Source organism: Crinia signifera, chromosome 7 (genome assembly GCF_055691185.1).
Source record: "Crinia signifera chromosome 7, ASM5569118v1, whole genome shotgun sequence".
Lineage (NCBI taxonomy): Eukaryota > Metazoa > Chordata > Amphibia > Anura > Myobatrachidae > Crinia > Crinia signifera.
Genome location: NC_139223.1, coordinates 193,743,907 through 193,761,635, shown reverse-complemented (window position 1 = coordinate 193,761,635; position 17,729 = coordinate 193,743,907). Strand labels below are relative to the sequence as shown.

At 44.1% G+C, this 17,729-nt stretch overlaps 1 protein-coding gene across 1 annotated transcript; it reads right to left on the bottom strand.

Annotated features, from left to right (window-relative positions):
• Window positions 1-1,829: 1,829 nt before the first annotated feature.
• On the bottom strand, window positions 1,830-12,177 carry LOC146021329 (dynein axonemal heavy chain 9-like). Its single transcript, XM_083155122.1, has 4 exons — window positions 11,974-12,177; window positions 10,381-10,472; window positions 3,587-3,713; window positions 1,830-1,847 (listed from the first exon to the last, which is right to left on the bottom strand). Exons 1-4 carry the CDS (start codon window positions 12,175-12,177, stop codon window positions 1,830-1,832), a joined length of 441 nt encoding a protein of 146 aa, XP_083011248.1.
• Window positions 12,178-17,729: the final 5,552 nt, after the last annotated feature.

Below are 17,729 nucleotides of genomic sequence, written 5' to 3'. Positions count from 1 at the left end.
ATTTATTGCACTGCTTTTCCACAAGTGTAACACTCCTTATTTATTGGTTCTTGTGTGTTCTGTATGGTTAATAATTGGATTTATAGGACCTCTGGCTATGTAACCTCACTTTTGTCTGTTGAATTATTACCTTATTTCAGTGTCATATATTCCTGCTTCTTCCCCTTTCGGATACTGAGCTTATACTGCATGAGCTCTGTTCCTTCCCTCTAACCATTTTGTATTTTTCTCTTTTGCCTGAAAGCCAAGCGGCATTCCAAGCAGTTTGTGCTGAAGACTGCGGAGAATCTGGGTTCTGTAAGAATTCTCTCAAAGGAAGAACTTGCCTATAATATGTGACAATGCCTGCCTAGGTTGGGGTCCAGTTATGTCCCGGGTGTGTGACTGTGAGATAGTCATTAGCAGTGGCGGAACTTGTGAGTGGTTGTCCCGGGTGCAAAAAAATATGATTTGGGCCCCCCTCCTCCACCCCAACCCAAGTTCACAATATGCCATACAGCAGTGGGCCCCTTAGTCCCCAGGGGCCCTGGTTCAATACACCTGCTGCACCAATGGTAGTTCCGCCTCTGGTCATGACACATTCCAAAAGTAGTATCTGTTACAAACAGCTGGGGTTTTCTGAGTATGTGCTCAATAAAGTCCTAATGTCATTAGTTTATGTAGTACTAAACATTTTTCATCTGTCTTACCTGGCCCTTGCATACACATGGTTTGGTGAAGTGCACAAACTCCCCTTCTCTACTGTACATTCCTACGGCCGTCTTGCACTCATAATCTTCATCCTCAAATCTCAGATCAGCCATGTTGTCAAACAACTTTAGAAAATGCCTCATTACCTGTTTAAACATAGACATAGCAGCATCATGAATATCTCTCTATCATGGTGGACTAAGGTGACCCATAAGCTAGGTCACCTTAGTCCACCATCTACCCAACCCATCCAGCTGGCAGAAATAGTGGCCGGGATTGAATACCTCCTTAATGATTAAAAACTGATCTTTTTGTTTGTTCCCTGTTACTTTGTCTGTTCGTTAAGACAAGATAGCTGTCTGAGAGCATCAAATGTGCTACTGTCAACACACACTACATTTCTAAAGGGTACAAGGCCATCCGTCTCCTTAGCATCATATTATTAAGATGTTTGCTACTCATTTGCTACTCACTGTGAAGAACCTCCCTGGATTTTGCGGAAAGAAGGAAAATGAGAAGCAAAGTCTTGGAAGGTTGTTACACTCCTAAAACATTCAAACCTGAAAGCTCACCTGGAATAATCTTGAGTGATGATTTCAACCCATACCATACAACGTACACTAAACCCAGATGGACAAAGGCCACAGAGTACCCCACTGCTGAAAAAAAGTAATAAAAAAGACTAAAGACTAAACTTTGCCAAAATTGACTAATCCCAATCCTTCTTCAAATTCTGTGGGCAGAGAAAGCCAAAACATGACTCTTTTGCTATACAGACCACTGATATATTTATAGGCAACAGAATGAAGATTTTAAGGAGAACAGCATACCTATGGTCAAATATGGTAAAGCTTTCATAATGTTACAGTGTTCCTTGCTGCCCTCGGCACTGGAAGAACCGTATTGAAGAAATCGTGAAATTAGAGAATTGCCAAGGCATTTTGGAGGAAAATGTGCTACTCAGTCAAAGAAAACTAGTTTTGTATCAAAGATAATGGGTCTTCCAGCATGATAAAGGTCTTCCACACATTGAAAATCACAAAAGAATGGATGAAAAGGAAAAAATGGACTTTAAACTGGCCATCAGTGAGTCCTGACCTCAATCCAACTGAAAATATTTTTCTGAAAGTTAAAATCTGCTACTGGGGAAAGGAATCCTGTAAACATTCAAAAGCTTCAACAAATTGCAGAATGGAAGAGTGGGAGGTGGATGTAGAAATATATTTTTTTTGTTCACGAGGAGATGCATCTCGCTCACCTGATACAATGAAACAAGGTGAGCGAGATGTGTCTCCTCGCGTGAGTCACAATGATGATGTCACTTGTTGTGCGCGATTGTGCCGGGAAGCTGAACCTGCTGTGCAATCAAACACCTTACACATGGGTACTTAAGGTGAGTGTATTTGCTGTGTTGTTTGAGCCTGATGACAATGCTTTGCTAAGAATTGAAACATTGCCATTCTTATTAAATTCACATTTTATTTGGATGGAGGGCTGCTTTTTTGGATTATTATATGCATTGGAGGTAGTGGGCACCTGTCCCAGCTATTGCTTACCACGAGGTTGTGCCGGACCTTCTGCATACTTGCCTACCCTCCCGGAATGGCCGGGAGGGTCCCGCAAGTTGGGTCCGCCTCCCGGCCCCCCAAGAAGGAGAGCAAGTATCCTGCTTTAACGCTGAAGCCACTGCTCCCCCTTCCCCGCTGTATAAGATCCCAAATTTCGTGGGTCCGCATGGAGGGGACAGGCCTAAAATGAGGCGAATTGAATTATTTTAGCCCCTCTCCCAATCTGCGGACCCGCAAATTAACACCGCTGATTGCCATAGGGGTGGGACTTGGTGACATCAGCCTCGTCCCGCCTTCGACAAGTAGCCTCGTCCTGCCCCCCTTTCACTGCCCTCCAGGCTTATCACAGAGAGGAGTGATAAAAAGTAATCCAGAGGGGGGTTAGGGTTATGTTGTTGGGGGGGGGGGGGGTTCGGTTCGGGTTAGACAGTAGAGGAGGATTAGAGTTAAGCAGTGCTATACTAGAATGCTGGTGGATCAGTGGTTTGGTGCAGGGCCTTGGAGCTGTCACTGGAGAGGGTAAGTCAATGCCAGGCCACCAGGATGAATTTTAAGATTCTAACATGTTGACATTTCATCACTGTCTACATGATGAATGTTGACATAATCAACATTATGATATTATTTCATACCCAACCGTAATTGCTAATGGTTCCCCCCATGTGTTCAGATTGGCTGGACATCTTAGTTGCCTTTTAAGTCACAGTCCAGTAATACATGATGAATGTCAATGTCAACATCATATCTACATACCTCCCAACAGTCCCGATTTTATCGGGACAGTCCCGATGTCCCACCCGCGGGTGGCAGTGTCCCGCGGTGTGGGGGGGCTGTTGGGAGTCCCCCCTGTCAGCTGCTAAGCAGCGGGGAATAAACGCTGTGCGCATGCGCACAGCGTCTATTCCCGCAGCCAGGGGACTGGGGGCATGGCTAGAGGCTCACAGAGCCTCTGGGTCATGCCCCCATAGCGGCAAAATGGGGGCGTGGCCTCGCGGCAGAGCCGCGAGTATAGGCCACGCCCCCCAATTAGGTCACGTCCCCACGAAAATTTTGACGCGCCTCCGGCGCGCAGGAGCATCGTCCCGCCTACAGAGCTTCAAAAGTTGGGAGGTATGTATCTACATGATGATTGTCGACATGTCAACATCAATATTACGACTGTTGTCAATTCATACCCAACCATAGCTGCTAATGGTGCCCACACGTGTACAGATTGGCTGGCCATCTTAGTTGCCTAAAGTCACAGTCCAGTAATATAGAACAGATATCCGTTCAGTTGATAAGACCAACAAAAGAAATGAACAATTCCCTACACAGTTCTGGTGTACCTGCTTAGGCTGAGTGCCTTTGGAAATTATTTCCAATAAATCCACTGAAGAAACAAAATAAAATCTTGGGAATTTCAGACGTTTGGACTCCAGGTAGTCTGACAGTGACTTTTCACATAACGTAAGCCTAAGGAAAAGTACATAAAAAATATTTGTCTGGGAACAACGATATGCCGGTCTGCAAACCACTGAAAACAGTCTACAGATATTGCAGGGGCGGGCTGGGCCGGGGGGCAGAGTGCCATATGCCCCCCGGGCCGCTTACCCACCCACTGGCTGCGGGCCGTGCTGCGGCTGGATCAGCTTCTCCAGCCCTCCTGCACTGGCCGCGGCTTCCAGAACACGGCCGCGGCTACAGGAAAATGGCCGCCGGCCCCCTGCACTGAGGACATGTTCTCAGTGCAGGAGGCCGGCGGCCATTTTCCTGTAGCCGCGGCCGTGTTCTGGAAGCCGCGGCCAGCGCAGGAGGGCTGGAGAAGCTGATCCAGCCGCAGCACGGCCCGCAGCTAGCGAGTGGGTAAGCGCTCTCCCCCCCCCCCCCTCCCTCACCCCAGCATATGTGTTTCTGTCACTATGGGGGGCATATCTGGCACTGTGTGGGGGCATATCTGGCACTGTGTGGGGGCATATCTGGCACTGTGTGGGGGCATATCTGGCACTGTGTGGGGGCATATGTGTATCTGGCACTGTGGGGGGCATATCTGGCACTGTGGGGGCATATATGTATTTGGCACTGTGGGGGCATATGTGTATCTGGCACAGTGGGGCATATGTGTATTTGGCACTGTGGGGGCATATGTGTATCTGGCACTGTGGGGGCATATGTGTATTTGGCACTGTGGGGGCATATGTGTATTTGGCACTGTGGGGGCATATGTGTATCTGGCACTGTGGGGCATATGTGTATTTGGCACTGTGGGGGCATATCTGGCACTGTGGGGGCATATGTGTATCTGGCACTGTGGGGGCATATGTGTATCTGGCACTGTGGGGACATATGTGTATCTGGCACTGTGGGGGCATATGTGTCTGGCACTGTGGGGGCATATGTGTATTTGGCACTGTGGGGGCATATGTGTCTCTGGCACTGTGGGGGCATATGTGTCTCTGGCACTGTGGGGGCATATGTGTCTCTGGCACTGTGGGGGCATATCTGGCACTGTGGGGGCATATGTGTCTTTGGCACTGTGGGGGAATATGTGTCTCTGGCACTGAGGGGGCATATGTGTCTCTGGCACTGTGGGGGCATATGTGTCTCTGGCACTGTGGGGGAATATGTGTCTCTGGCACTGTGGGGGAATATGTGTCTCTGGCACTGTGGGGGCATATGTGTCTCTGGCACTGTGGGGGCATATGTGTCTCTGGCACTCTGGGGGCATATCTGGCACTGTGGAGGAATATGCGTATTTGGCACTGTGGCAGAATATCTGGCACTGTGGCGGCATTTGTGTCTGGCACTGTGGGGGCATATGTGTATTTGGTACTGTGGCGGAATATCTTGCACTGTGGGGGCATATCTGGCACTGTGGACATCACATTGTGCGGTGTAATGGGCATCATGGTATGGGGCGTAATGGACATTACGGTGTGGGGAGCATTGGGTAATTGCCATCACAGTATGGGGTGTAATGGGCATCAAGGTGTGCAGCATAATGTGTAATTAGCATCACAGTGTGCGGTGTATTGAGTAATTAGCATCGCAGTGTTTGGGCGTAATGTGTAACTGGCATCATGGTTTTCAGCATAATGTGTAATTGGCATTACAGCATTTGGCTTTATGTGTAATGGGTATTACAAGGTTCGCTAAAATGTGCAATCTGCAGGTACACAATACAATCATGGTACAGGCAACGCCCCTTATGATAGGCCACGCCCCTAATTTTTTGGCGCGCCTACGGCGCGCAAAAGCATTCCTTCCGACGGTGACTTGGCTGATTATGGGCCAGTGCTCTGGACTTGCCCCCTAGGCTAAAAGTTGCCAGCCAGCCCCTGTATGGGGGTATTCAAGCCTGCCCAATATTTCTGATAGTCGGAAATGTCGTCCAGGATCTATGAATCAGGGACGTTTTTGGCCAAGACCATTTACTGCAGATTAAAATCTGCATTGTCAGAAATGGTCGCTAAACTGTCAAACTGATGTTTTTGAAAATAAAAATGTTCATTCGTTGATCCACATCTTTGACTGTTGGAATGTTTCCGAAAAACGGGCAAAACATTAAATACGTAGAATTCCAACTTTTCCAGGCAAAAACTGCTGACATTTCCTCCTGTCAGAAATATCGTCAGGGATTGTATACCCCCCTTAGTCACACAAAAACACAAAACCAAGTTCAATTTTTCAAAGTGTTTTGAATAACTACAGCTTTATCAAAAGCAGAACAAACGAGAATATGTGGTAATTTGTTTGGCAAACATAGAATTATGTAGTCTATAATGTATCACTAGGGATGAGTCGTATGAGTTGCTTTGTGGGAAAATCTGACACATTTTGAGACATATAATAAAACATTTGATGTGATTTGTTTAGCAATAACAGAATATTTCTGTTTAAGAATCAATGATTTAGTTGTAGTACATTCTCTACAGCGTGCCACCGCTCACTGTACAATCAAACCGGAGACTGACAGCAGACTGTCGCTTATTTGTTATTTTATAAGAATATTCGAAAACCTTTTCTTTTGTCATAGCAGAATACTATGGGGCTCATTCAGACCTGAACGCTGCTGCGCAATTTAACAGTGCTGCAGCCCAGCCAGAGTGAAATCTCACCCCATTGAAGACTGCAAACTGCATAGCGCGGTTTGCGAAGAGTAGCTGGATCGGCGATTAGCTTCCAATACAAATCCATTCACAAGATCTTGCTCACTTTGATTACAGCAGGCACTATATTTTAGGCTGATAAGAGACGGGGGGATATGTACATGTGTCAAGGATTTTGTTTACCGAATGAATACATATTTAGGAAACATAAATAAATGTGTGTATATAGAACTGCATCATAAAATGACAACGGATTTCATTTTCCTTCAAGGGGGGTTTCTGTGTATCAGAACCCCCCCCTGTGTGCGCCACTGTGTGAATATAGAACTGCGTCATAAAATGACAATGGATTTTATTTTCCTTTGGAAATCAATTTGGACTGATACAAAATAGATTAACTAAATAAAAGCAATAACAATGAATACAGCTGCCATTTAGAATTGTAGGATGGGGAGAAAGGAGGTCACCAAAAATCCCCTTGGAAAAAAAAAAAGAAAAGCACACCCACATATTTTATGGAGATCAGACAATAAATAGCATTTCTTTGGGTACTAATTTGTCTCTTTAAAGCAGATTAAAACCTTAACTAATTTGCCTTTAATATCCGGCCGAAAAGGTAATGACTCATAACATCTGTGCACTGGGTGAAAATTGGCTGCACAAGTCTCATTTGGTACAAGATAAATTGCAATCATTTGTTATCATTTAATTAAACCTTTATTTATACATATATTCATAACTACATTTTTTGTATGTTTAAATAATGTTGCCAACAAAATGCCTTTCATGAATATACTGTATACTTTTATAAAAATATATATCTACCTTGTAACAAGATATACTATAAAGGAATACATCTATTTTTTATATGGATCAACTGAAATTCACATTTTGGGGAAAGGTTTTGTGTATGAAGCAAAATCAATTGCAGTATCGTCGCTTACTCCTTCCCCGCTGAGGTTTTCACACCCAGTCTGCTGAGTATATTTTTGCACTGGTCACAGGGCCAGATTATAGGAGGGGCCATGCTGGAACTCCCACACCTTAGGGGTCTCCACACACAGTCCCCCAGAATTGTCCACTGGTACTATTGACCCTTGAGTGCCATCATCTCTTTGAGTGCCATCATATGCTAAAACTGCCAGCATCGCTCACATTTGTTATATAAATTCAAATAAGAAATATTGTGTAAAAAAAAGATTATGGGGGGGGGGGGGGGATTTAATAGGATGAGACATTCAGAAAGTGAGAGATTTGGTAAGAAATCTCCAATTTTTTTAAAGCAGCAATCATTTACACTGCAGTTTGATTTTGAATTGTAAATGATTGACGCTTTAAAAAAACCCTGGAGATTTCTTACCAAATCTCTCACTTTCTAAATCTCTCATCTATTAAATGTCACCCGTAGTTTCATGTATAAGGTAAACATTACAGGTCATTATGTTGAATAAAAATGTTTACTTGGCAATTTTCACACCTATTTTGACAAATTCACTTGGCACGCAAGGGATTGCATCGAAGTTCTAAGCAATGGCAAATGCAGGCAGGTATGCACCTCCTCTGCATTTGTATGGCAATGGATAGCATATGCTAAGCGGCTATGAGCAGCTTATCATATCTGATCCAGGGCCGGCGCTACCCACTCAGCGAGGGATGCAAAGCAGGGAGGCGCCAGGCTAAAGAGGTGCTCCCCCTCCCCGTTCTGCATCCCCGCTGATCACTGCTCTGCTCAGTTGTGCTGCTGCTGCCTGTGAAAGCGCAGAAAAACCTCCCACCACCACCAGTCCCACTCCCGTTTAAAAGCATTAAAGTTAGCGCCGCTGGTCCCGGAAAGGGGCGGAGCTTCATGTGACATAGGGGCGTGACTAAAATGGGAAAATGGGCGGAGCTACATTGGAGAGCGTTTCCTGTGTCAAACTGGCAGCCGGTAAGTGGGGACAATCAGTGAGAGAATGAGTGTGTGTTGTGTGTGTTGTGTGTGTGGGGGGGGGGGGGGGTGTGGGGCATTATTTGTAGAAGTTGTGCAGCTATTGGGAACATTGGGCCTGATTCTGGGCTTTGTGTATCCTCTAAGCCCTGCCCGGAACCCGCACGAACGTCTGACCGCCCTTGCACGCCAAATTTCCCTGCCGGCATGCGAATGGATGCTTTGCATAAACATCCATTCGCAACCTTGTGTGTGTGGGAGCAAAATCTTTCGATGGTCGCTGACCATCGAATGATTTTGCAGGTGCTTGCAGATGTAAGACACCTCTCTGGTGTCTTACGTCTGCGAGCGCCCTGTTCGGGAAGTGGGTGGGCGGCTGACATCAGCTGCCCACTCCCCGCACCCGCGTCACAGGTGAATTTCCATGGGAACGCCCATGATACGCAGGGCGTTCCCATGGGCATGACGATGGCCTGCCGCCCCCCCCCCCATGTGTGTGAGTGGCCAGCGAATAATCAATTTGCCGTGCCCGCTCGCTCACAGAGGCTGCACATGCACATAAATACTTATATGCGTACGCAGGCTCTAAAAATCGCACCCCAGTGCGAACACGCAGTGGAGCGATTCAAATAGAATTACCCCCATTATGCGTGTAAACAGTGCTGCTACTATTGACATAATGGGTGTAAATGGAGCCGCTGATATGGGCATTGTGCGTGTATATGGCGCTGATACTGAGGGAATTATGCGTGCAAATGGTGCTGCTTTTATGAGCATTATGTATGTAAACTTCGCTGCTACTGAGGAAATTATGCATGCAAACGGCACTGATACAAGGACCAATATGTGTGTAAATGGCACTGCTACTGAGGGCATTAAGTGTGTAAATGGCGCTGCTACTTGGGATATTAAGCATGTAAACGGTACTGCTACTATGGGCATTATGCGTTTAAACGGTGCTGCTACTGCAGACAATATGTGTTAGTGACACCGATGCTACTAGGGGCATGGTTTGTAAGCAGTGCTGCTCCTGCGGACATTGGGCCTGATTCTGGTTCATCTGCAAAAGCAAATTCTCTTTCTAATGGACAAAACCATGCTGCACTGCAGTGTCATCAGAATCAGGGGCACTACGTGTTGTGTAATGTGAATAAGATTGTGCTACCGTGTGGCGTAACTTGTAATGGGGATACTATTGTGTGTCTACATTTATTTCTTGTGAGACTACACCCTTTTTTCAGCGTGCGCCCCTGGTGTGCACTTTCCCTTTGTAAAGTATCGGAGGACGCAAATTTATAGTTTGCAGGAGGGCGCCGAACACCCTAGCACCGGCCCTGATCTGATCTATGCTGATTTTGACCCATAGAGTGTTTTCAGTATCCTTCCCCATTCACTAGTTATTTACTGTTGTCTGCACTCTAGTTACTGGGTGGGAGACCTCCATTAAATAAACCCTGCCGGGACATTATAAAGTTATCACACTTTTCAAACGTTCCAGATTCCAGTAGCTGCTACAGTAGCGGTGGAGGCAAGATTTTCTACCCTTTGTACTCCTACAATACTGAGGATTAGCACTTTTTATGTATATAACCAAGACAACATCAACTTGTTCTTAGGATTTATGCGGCTAAGTATCACTGCTGATGACTTATTTGATTGGTAATCTCTCTTCTCATACTGGGATTGCTGACCTACAGATAGAGTCATCCTCATCTAGCCCTTTTAATAGGACTTAATCGTATGCTAATCCCCTACTGTATTGTTCTCTGTATTGTATTGCAGCTGAGAACACTAGGCCTTGGTGAGCCATGGCTCACCATGGCTATCCAGAGATAGCTAGTTGAAGAAGGCTCCATCTGTAAAGTATAGCAGGGGACTAACGCTTGAGACGCATAGCACTTTTACTGTAAATGATTTATGTAATTAACATGCTGGCAATCCAACTTATCATATACAAATTCTGGGGCCTGGGGTTTTCCTTTTACTTCCTACATGTATTGAGCAATAACATTTACTTAGAAATACAAAATAATAAAAGTGAAATCAGGTTTGGGGTTTATAGCTCCATGTATGATGGTTTTATAAACAAAATTAATTGAATTCAGACCTTTGCTGAAGAGCCTCCAACTTTTCAAGCAGTCCTGGATCATTTGTGACATCTACGACTATACTCGAATTAATAATGTTCTCCATTAGACCCTAAAGAAAAACAACATATATGCTATTTTTTTAATATATAGATAGCTAGACAGATATATATATATTATACAGTATATATATATACACAATAGCTGGTTGTTTGGCCATCCGGATAAAAAACCTCCGTCTGCCGTGGTGACTTCCTAAATTTGCATATACATAAACAAATCCTCCATCCACATTTTAGGGGACAGGTTAATGCCACCCGACCGAACGCCCAAACACCTTCCTCCCCCCCCCCACCTCGCAAATCCCAGCATGCAAGGATGTGTATGCTTACACATCCTCTGGCATACAGCCGCACAGAGGAAACATCATGCGATGGTCGCTCGCATCGAATAATTTTTCCTCCTTTCGTGGAAAAAAGTTGGTCTATGGAGATGGCCAAAAAGGGGACGGGCACTGATGTCATGTGATGTCATCCGCAGCTGGCATCGCCACACCTGCCTCTGGGCAGGGCCGTAACTAGGGGGGGGCTAGGGGGTCACGCGCACCGGGCGCTGGAGGGTGGGGGCGCTAGTTTGGTGTCCCGGCAGCGTGGTCCCTGGGATGAGCAGCGGGGGTCCGGGGACTGGTGGGTTAACGCCAGGTCCTAGCGGGGTCCCGGGGACTGGTGGGTTAACTCCGGCTCCTAGCGCTGCCGGACGGTGGGCGGGAGGCAGGTTTTGAAAAGACTTGCCGGACGCTGATTGGCTGAATTCAGCCAATCAGCGTCCGGCAAGTCTTTTCAAAGTCATCAGCGCTTCCCGCCGCCAGGCAGATAGCGCTAGGAGACAGAGTGAGTGAAGGCTGCCGCTACACCAGTCCCTGGACCCCTGGACGCTACACACAGGTATGTTGGCAGCGGGGGTCCAGGGACTGGTGTAGCGGCAGCTTTCACATACACAGCCGCTCGCTATTTGCCTGGCGGTGGGAAGCGCTGATGATTTTGAAAAGACTTGCCGGACGCTGATTGGCTGAATTTAGCCAATCAGCGTCCAGCAAGTCTTTTCAAAATCTGCCTCCCGCCCACCGCCCGGCAGCGCTAGGAGCCGGAGTTAACCTTCTCCAGTCCCCGGACCCCCGCTGCCTGACCCCAAGGCAGTGATTTTTTTTTGGGGGGGGGGCGTCCAAATGACTGCCGACCCGGGCGCCGAAACACCTAGTTTCGGCCCTGCTCTGGGAACTATGCGCTATGAATAGTTTTTTTCCGCGAGCCACGTTTTCAGGTTAGGGAACACAAAGAATTTGCAGGGGGCCAAGCCGGGAAAGTACGGTGTATGCGGCAACAATTCGTGCAATTTGGCCGCAACAATTCCGTATGATGGAGCTGGTGCATTGTCGTGGCGGAAAAAAAAAATAACATATGAATCAATCTGAAATTTGGTATGGCGTTGTTTGAAATATGGTAGTACACGATAGTAATACCAACTTTCCTCAGCAACGCCACCTGTCTTCAAACACAGGTACTTATTAATCCAGCCTTGTATATATTACACAGACCAGATTGCGAGGGACATACCTTAAAATCAAAATCTATTTCTTCAAATCTTCTGGCATCCTCTGGAAGTTGATTTCTAATGTCTTCCGAATTAGCAAATATACTTTGCAGATGAGCCCATGTTTTCTGTACTTCCAACCAGACAGAAATGACCAGGTCAGCCACCATTAATTTCTTCTGCCACCTGCTCACCTCCACCGAGAAGAAATCCACATATTTGCTCATCAGAATATTCTGTAACTGTACCTGGGAAGGTAAGTCACATGTGTGTGTGAGGTGCAAGTGATTGGCCAGTGCAGCATGTACAAGGAAAAGCAATACTGTAGCTCTGATGGAAATGTATATACAACCATACCTCTAAGTTATTTCTAAGTCTGCTATACTCAGGGCTATTTTTCAGCAGGCTCCAGCAGGAACTGAGGCCCTTATTCTAGTTCACTCTTTCTGACAGAATCTTTCTTAGATGGACAAAACCATGTGCACTGCAGGGGGGGGGGGGCAGATTTAAAATGTGCAGAGAGAATTAGATTTGGGTGAGTCGTTTTGTTTCTGTGCAGGGTAAATACTGACTTCTTTATTTTTGCACTGCAATATTGATCTCACTTTGAAGTAAAACTCCACCCAAATCTAATTATCTCTGCACAAGTAACACCTGCCCCACCTGCAGTGCACATGGTTTTGTCCATCTAAGAAGGATTTTGTCAGAAAGAGTGAACTAGAATAAGGGCCTCAGTTCCTGCTGGAGCCTACTGAAAAATAGCCCTGGCTATACTGATACTTTATTCTGGTTATTGTTAACTATTTATATTGCACCAGTATACACAGTGGTGTAAAAAGCATATGTGTCGATCATTTCACTTCCTGTCACGTTTCTGCTTACAATATACATTCATCAAAATCCAATTAACCAACAATATGTTTTTGGAGGAAACCAACGCACTTGGAGGAGATCCATTCAAAGGGAGAATATGCAAACACCACACATATAGATCATGACTGGGAGTTGTACTCGTGACCTAAGTTCTGTGAGGTAACAATACTATGCTATAACCTGCCAATCAAGACCAAGAAGAAGCACTTCACTTCTGAACCTTTCACTCTCACCGTATGAGCTATCCTTCTCATCTCCTTCTCTATCTTTGCCACGTCACTCCTCTAGTCAAATGGATGGAATAAACTCACTGTTCTTTTACTTTTAGTAGGTCCAGACAAAAAGGAAAGTCCACTGAGACTTCTGATATGTAACCAGCAGAAAACGGTGACCTTCCATTTTGTCCCAGTGCATGAATTAATAATGTAAAGGTACTGCCAGTCACCCCAGCACCCTATCCCACCCCCCAATATTTTGCCTTGTGGTTGGCTGAAGTCTATTGAAATACTCTCTCGGCCATAATAACACATTATAGCAGAGCTACGAATGTGTATGACAATCAAAGATGCCATATCTTCTCATTGAAGAGACAAGTGGATGAAGGTGTTATATAACAATACACTGAAAAATGAGAGTTAGTTTCATAGAAGAAGAATGTGTTATGACCTAGGGATTATAGTAGCAAGCATGGGTAAAAGTGGCAGTGGATGGGACTTAGTTCCACCACCTGTAATGGTAGGTGGAAGTAGTTCAACTTCCATCACAGCCGTGCACAGTTGTTCCAACAGAAATGCCCACCCTACCACCCACATCAATAGACAAGCTGCAGCCACTTGGGTGGAGGCTCCGTGGTTCTCCACCCGCGGCTCGCCCCTCCCAATACTCTGTGTCTGTTGGACGGCGCTCGTCCCCTCCTCATTTTCCAGGTGGCGGGGGATTAGTTCCAGCACCACTCCAGGTTAACTTTAAGCACTGGTAACAATCTTATTTTAATCTAGTTAAAAGCCTGTCAAAATTCTGGATTCTGCACTGTACTTTCATTATGAGATGTGACAGATTTTGCTTTCATTTTGAGCTGTGATAGTTTTTAGACCACAAGCTCTTCACCTCACCCCCAGTCCCTATCTGCTCCTGCCTCCAATTTCTGTCTTTAGAGCTCTCTCTCTCTCTCTCTCCAGAAAGTTTAAAACAGATAAGTGTCCCTGCAAAAAATGCTTTCACTTTCTGCTATGACATATTTTAGCACACAAAGGAGTAATGACCTTTGTGTGGCCTCTAGTGGCCTGTGTCGATACCTCTCCTCATTGAGCTGACAAGTACTTAGCCATATATATATATATATATATATATATAGATAGATGTTATTAATCTATTTTCTGACAAATGTTTGTGGATAGTGCTATGTCCAGTTCTTAAGTTCTAATAAATTAACTGTAAATATTTTGGTTTCTTCTAAGCACCTTTATCCATTCGCCTCTGCCATTATATTTGCAATAGTGCGTATAAATCTTAGAATCGATAATGAATAACTATTGCGGCTGGTGTATTCTGTGTATTAAACACTGTTAGGAAGGTAAGACAACTCCGGTGTAATCTGTGTATTAAACACTGTTAGGAAGGTAAGATAACTCCGGGTTCCCGGCATACGTCACATCCGCCCCGGATCCATGGCAATTTAATCGGCTGATCCGTTCTAAGAGTTAGATCTCTGATAAAGATCCTCAGCGACTTAGATTGACATAATATCCCCAGACCGCTATATGGAGCCGCATTTCGGTTTGTAAAAAGTAATATTTGGTAACGATCAGCAGTGGAACGCATGTGCGTTCCATACGAACATATGCGTTCCATGGGAACAAAATGGCGCCGATTTGGAACGCACGGCGGTTTCGCCGTGCAGTCCACAGCAAATTATCCCGGCTTATATATTGGTAAATTTACCACCAGTACCATAATTATTGAGACCCCTGGGGGCACTATATAGTAACCCATTTTTGAGGATTACCTTCCCCTGTGAGGCAGCAGAAACGCACTTTTTAGTTGAGATTTAAACAGGAAGTGACGTAGCCATGGACACATACTAGCAGTCATTCAGCATTTGAATACACTAGAGTGAGCACCTGGTCACCCAGTCTTATGTAAGTACTTAACTCCATGCTACTACTGAGGTTATTGTTACTCCTTTTCTTTAATTACTGTCTTATATCAGACCATTACTCATTTTGTATGTAAACTGAATGGAATTTCTTTGACTTGTTTTTAAAGTTTCTTGCCGATCCTTGATGTTAACACCAGTTAACACCAGTTTAAAAGGTGTGGAAATACAGAGTATTTGGGGATATACTTTTGGTCCATTTTCACTAATGTTCTGAGGTTTGGCGACATGTAAGTCTTTAAATTAATATATATTTCAAGGGTGATGGTGATGGTTCAACAGAGTGGGTAAAAAAAAACTAAAAAAACCTGACCCTGCCACTATATATGTATAGGAGAGAAAATACCCAGCGCAAAAAGTCCAACAGTCTTATATCAGGAATGGTCCGAATGTCCCATAAATGTGTGCAGCTCCAATACAAGGATCCAACCACGAATCCAAAATGGGGTATGCTTGTAGAAAAGAGAAGAATGAAGCGCACCAATCAGCAATAAATTTGACAAATTTTACTTATATAACTGCTGACATACATAGGGTTAAAAGTAGAAAGCTTGCCATGTGGACAGGGCTATACAGCCGGACCCAGCGTCGATGGAGAACCGTGAGCAGTGATCAGTTGCAGACGGGGCGCATCAGGACCAGAACAGACAGCCGGGAACTTCCACAGGTACAGCACGGACCAGACCAGGACGTCACCATGTCGGGAACAGGTAACCACGCCCAACGCGTTTCGTCACAGTTACAGACTTCGTCAGGGGGTGTGACTATCCCCTGACATCCACAGTCTTTTATACCATTTATACAGGTGCCGCTCGGCAATCAATTATTAATTAAAAGGTACCAGATCACATTTGGACCAATTTAAAAACCAAATACAAAGTATATAATACACATATCCTGCACGCTGATACATATCAGAAAGTTTTAAAAGGACCACTAAAATATATATATATATATCTCCATTTAGATACACATCTACACAGTTCTTGCTTGGGATATTCTAATATTTGCTATATCTATTAAAGACGTTCCAAGAAGGTACCAATTTCAAAAGTATTTATATTGTCCTATTATTGTATGTTAAGTTGTTACACTTGGGTTTTCAATAGATTTAATGCACCAATGTGATAATGATGGGAACATCCATAAATTGCTTTGTTTTTAAAATATATATATAAATAATGCTATAATGTACATTATCACTGAATATGGATGAACCTTTTTATACAAGTCTTATTTTTTGTGTTCCCCAATAAGGGCTCTGTTTTACCCTATATATTGAAATTTAATCTATGTTATGTATACAAATGTAACTTATGACCTGTCAATCATTTTCTCTCTCCATTGTCCTTCTCTCCTTCTCCGATCCCCTCATTTTCTTAAAATCCAGTACAAATTGGTATTTTATTATATGTATGTTTATCATTTTCAGTGCTTTCGCACCAATTTCAATCGACATATCAAATGCCCCTGATGAAGTCACGTGGTTGACGAAACGCGTTGGGCCTATCTTCTATATCAGATTGTAAACATACTGTGTAAAGAAACTCTGTAAAATGACTGTGTAACTCTGCATGATTCTATTTAAGCCAAATTGGTGGCCTTTTTTTATTAAATATTTGTACTTTTAAAAAAAGGAAGTTGTATGATTTACCATAGCGCACCCTTTGTTGTATATATATATATATATATATATATATATATATATATATATATATATGTTATTAATCTATTTTCTGACAAATGTTTGTGGATAGTGCTATGTCCAGTTCTTAAGTTCTAATAAATTAACTGTAAATATTTTGGTTTCTTCTAAGCACCTTCATTCATTCGCCTCTTCGATTAATGGTGATAAGTTTTGGGTTCTGGTACAGTATATTATATTTATTAATGGGATGAAGTAAAATCACCAAGATGAGGACATTAACCACTAGGTAAGGGCAGTTTATTTGCCCCCGACCTATGTCCCCCAAGATCTTTGTCCATTAAGTACGAGTGACTACTTCATGGAACTCCGAGATATGTTCATTTGTATGTTGTCATAATGAACTATGTAACGGTCCACAAAGATAATAATTAAGAGAAGATGCCGTTCCTCCCGCCACTGTGCCCCACAAAACGACTAAAGTTTCCTCTCCAGCATCTAACGTCTGGACTTTGCCAAAGCCAACGAAATACTCCCCACTGATGTAAAAGAAACTGAAATTAGGAATGAATTGAATTGCTGATCACAGAGGTCCATTTTCTGTGTACCGGCTCTAAGAATAGTGTGGCTCTCAAGAGACAAATTGAACACTAAAAAAAGAAAACTGCAAAACAAGTGAAAAAAATGTTAAATGCTTAAAAAACACACTCGTTTGTTCCAAGCAGCCACTCACAATGGAACTGATGGCTGTATTCAGCTCCAAGCCATCAGCCGAGCAACTTTGCTCTGATTCTTGATTCTTTATTCAAACCAAACAGGAGCAGAAGCAGTTGGGCATACTTAAGCAATAAGGAACCGCAGGCAAGCACTTTCCTATAAGTGTCCCTGCACTTTGTACATGTTGTCAAGCGTCACAGCTGGGTCCAAGCGCCTTCATAAAATTATAATATATTTAAGAAAGCTCTAGATCCAGTCACCGCTTTCCTTTATAAGTAAAAAAAAACCTTTGCCTTCCTATAAATCCATCAATAGTCTCAAATATGCAACCGGAACAATGGCATGTTTATTTCGTTCAGGTAGGAACAAACTTTAGTTGATATAATGCG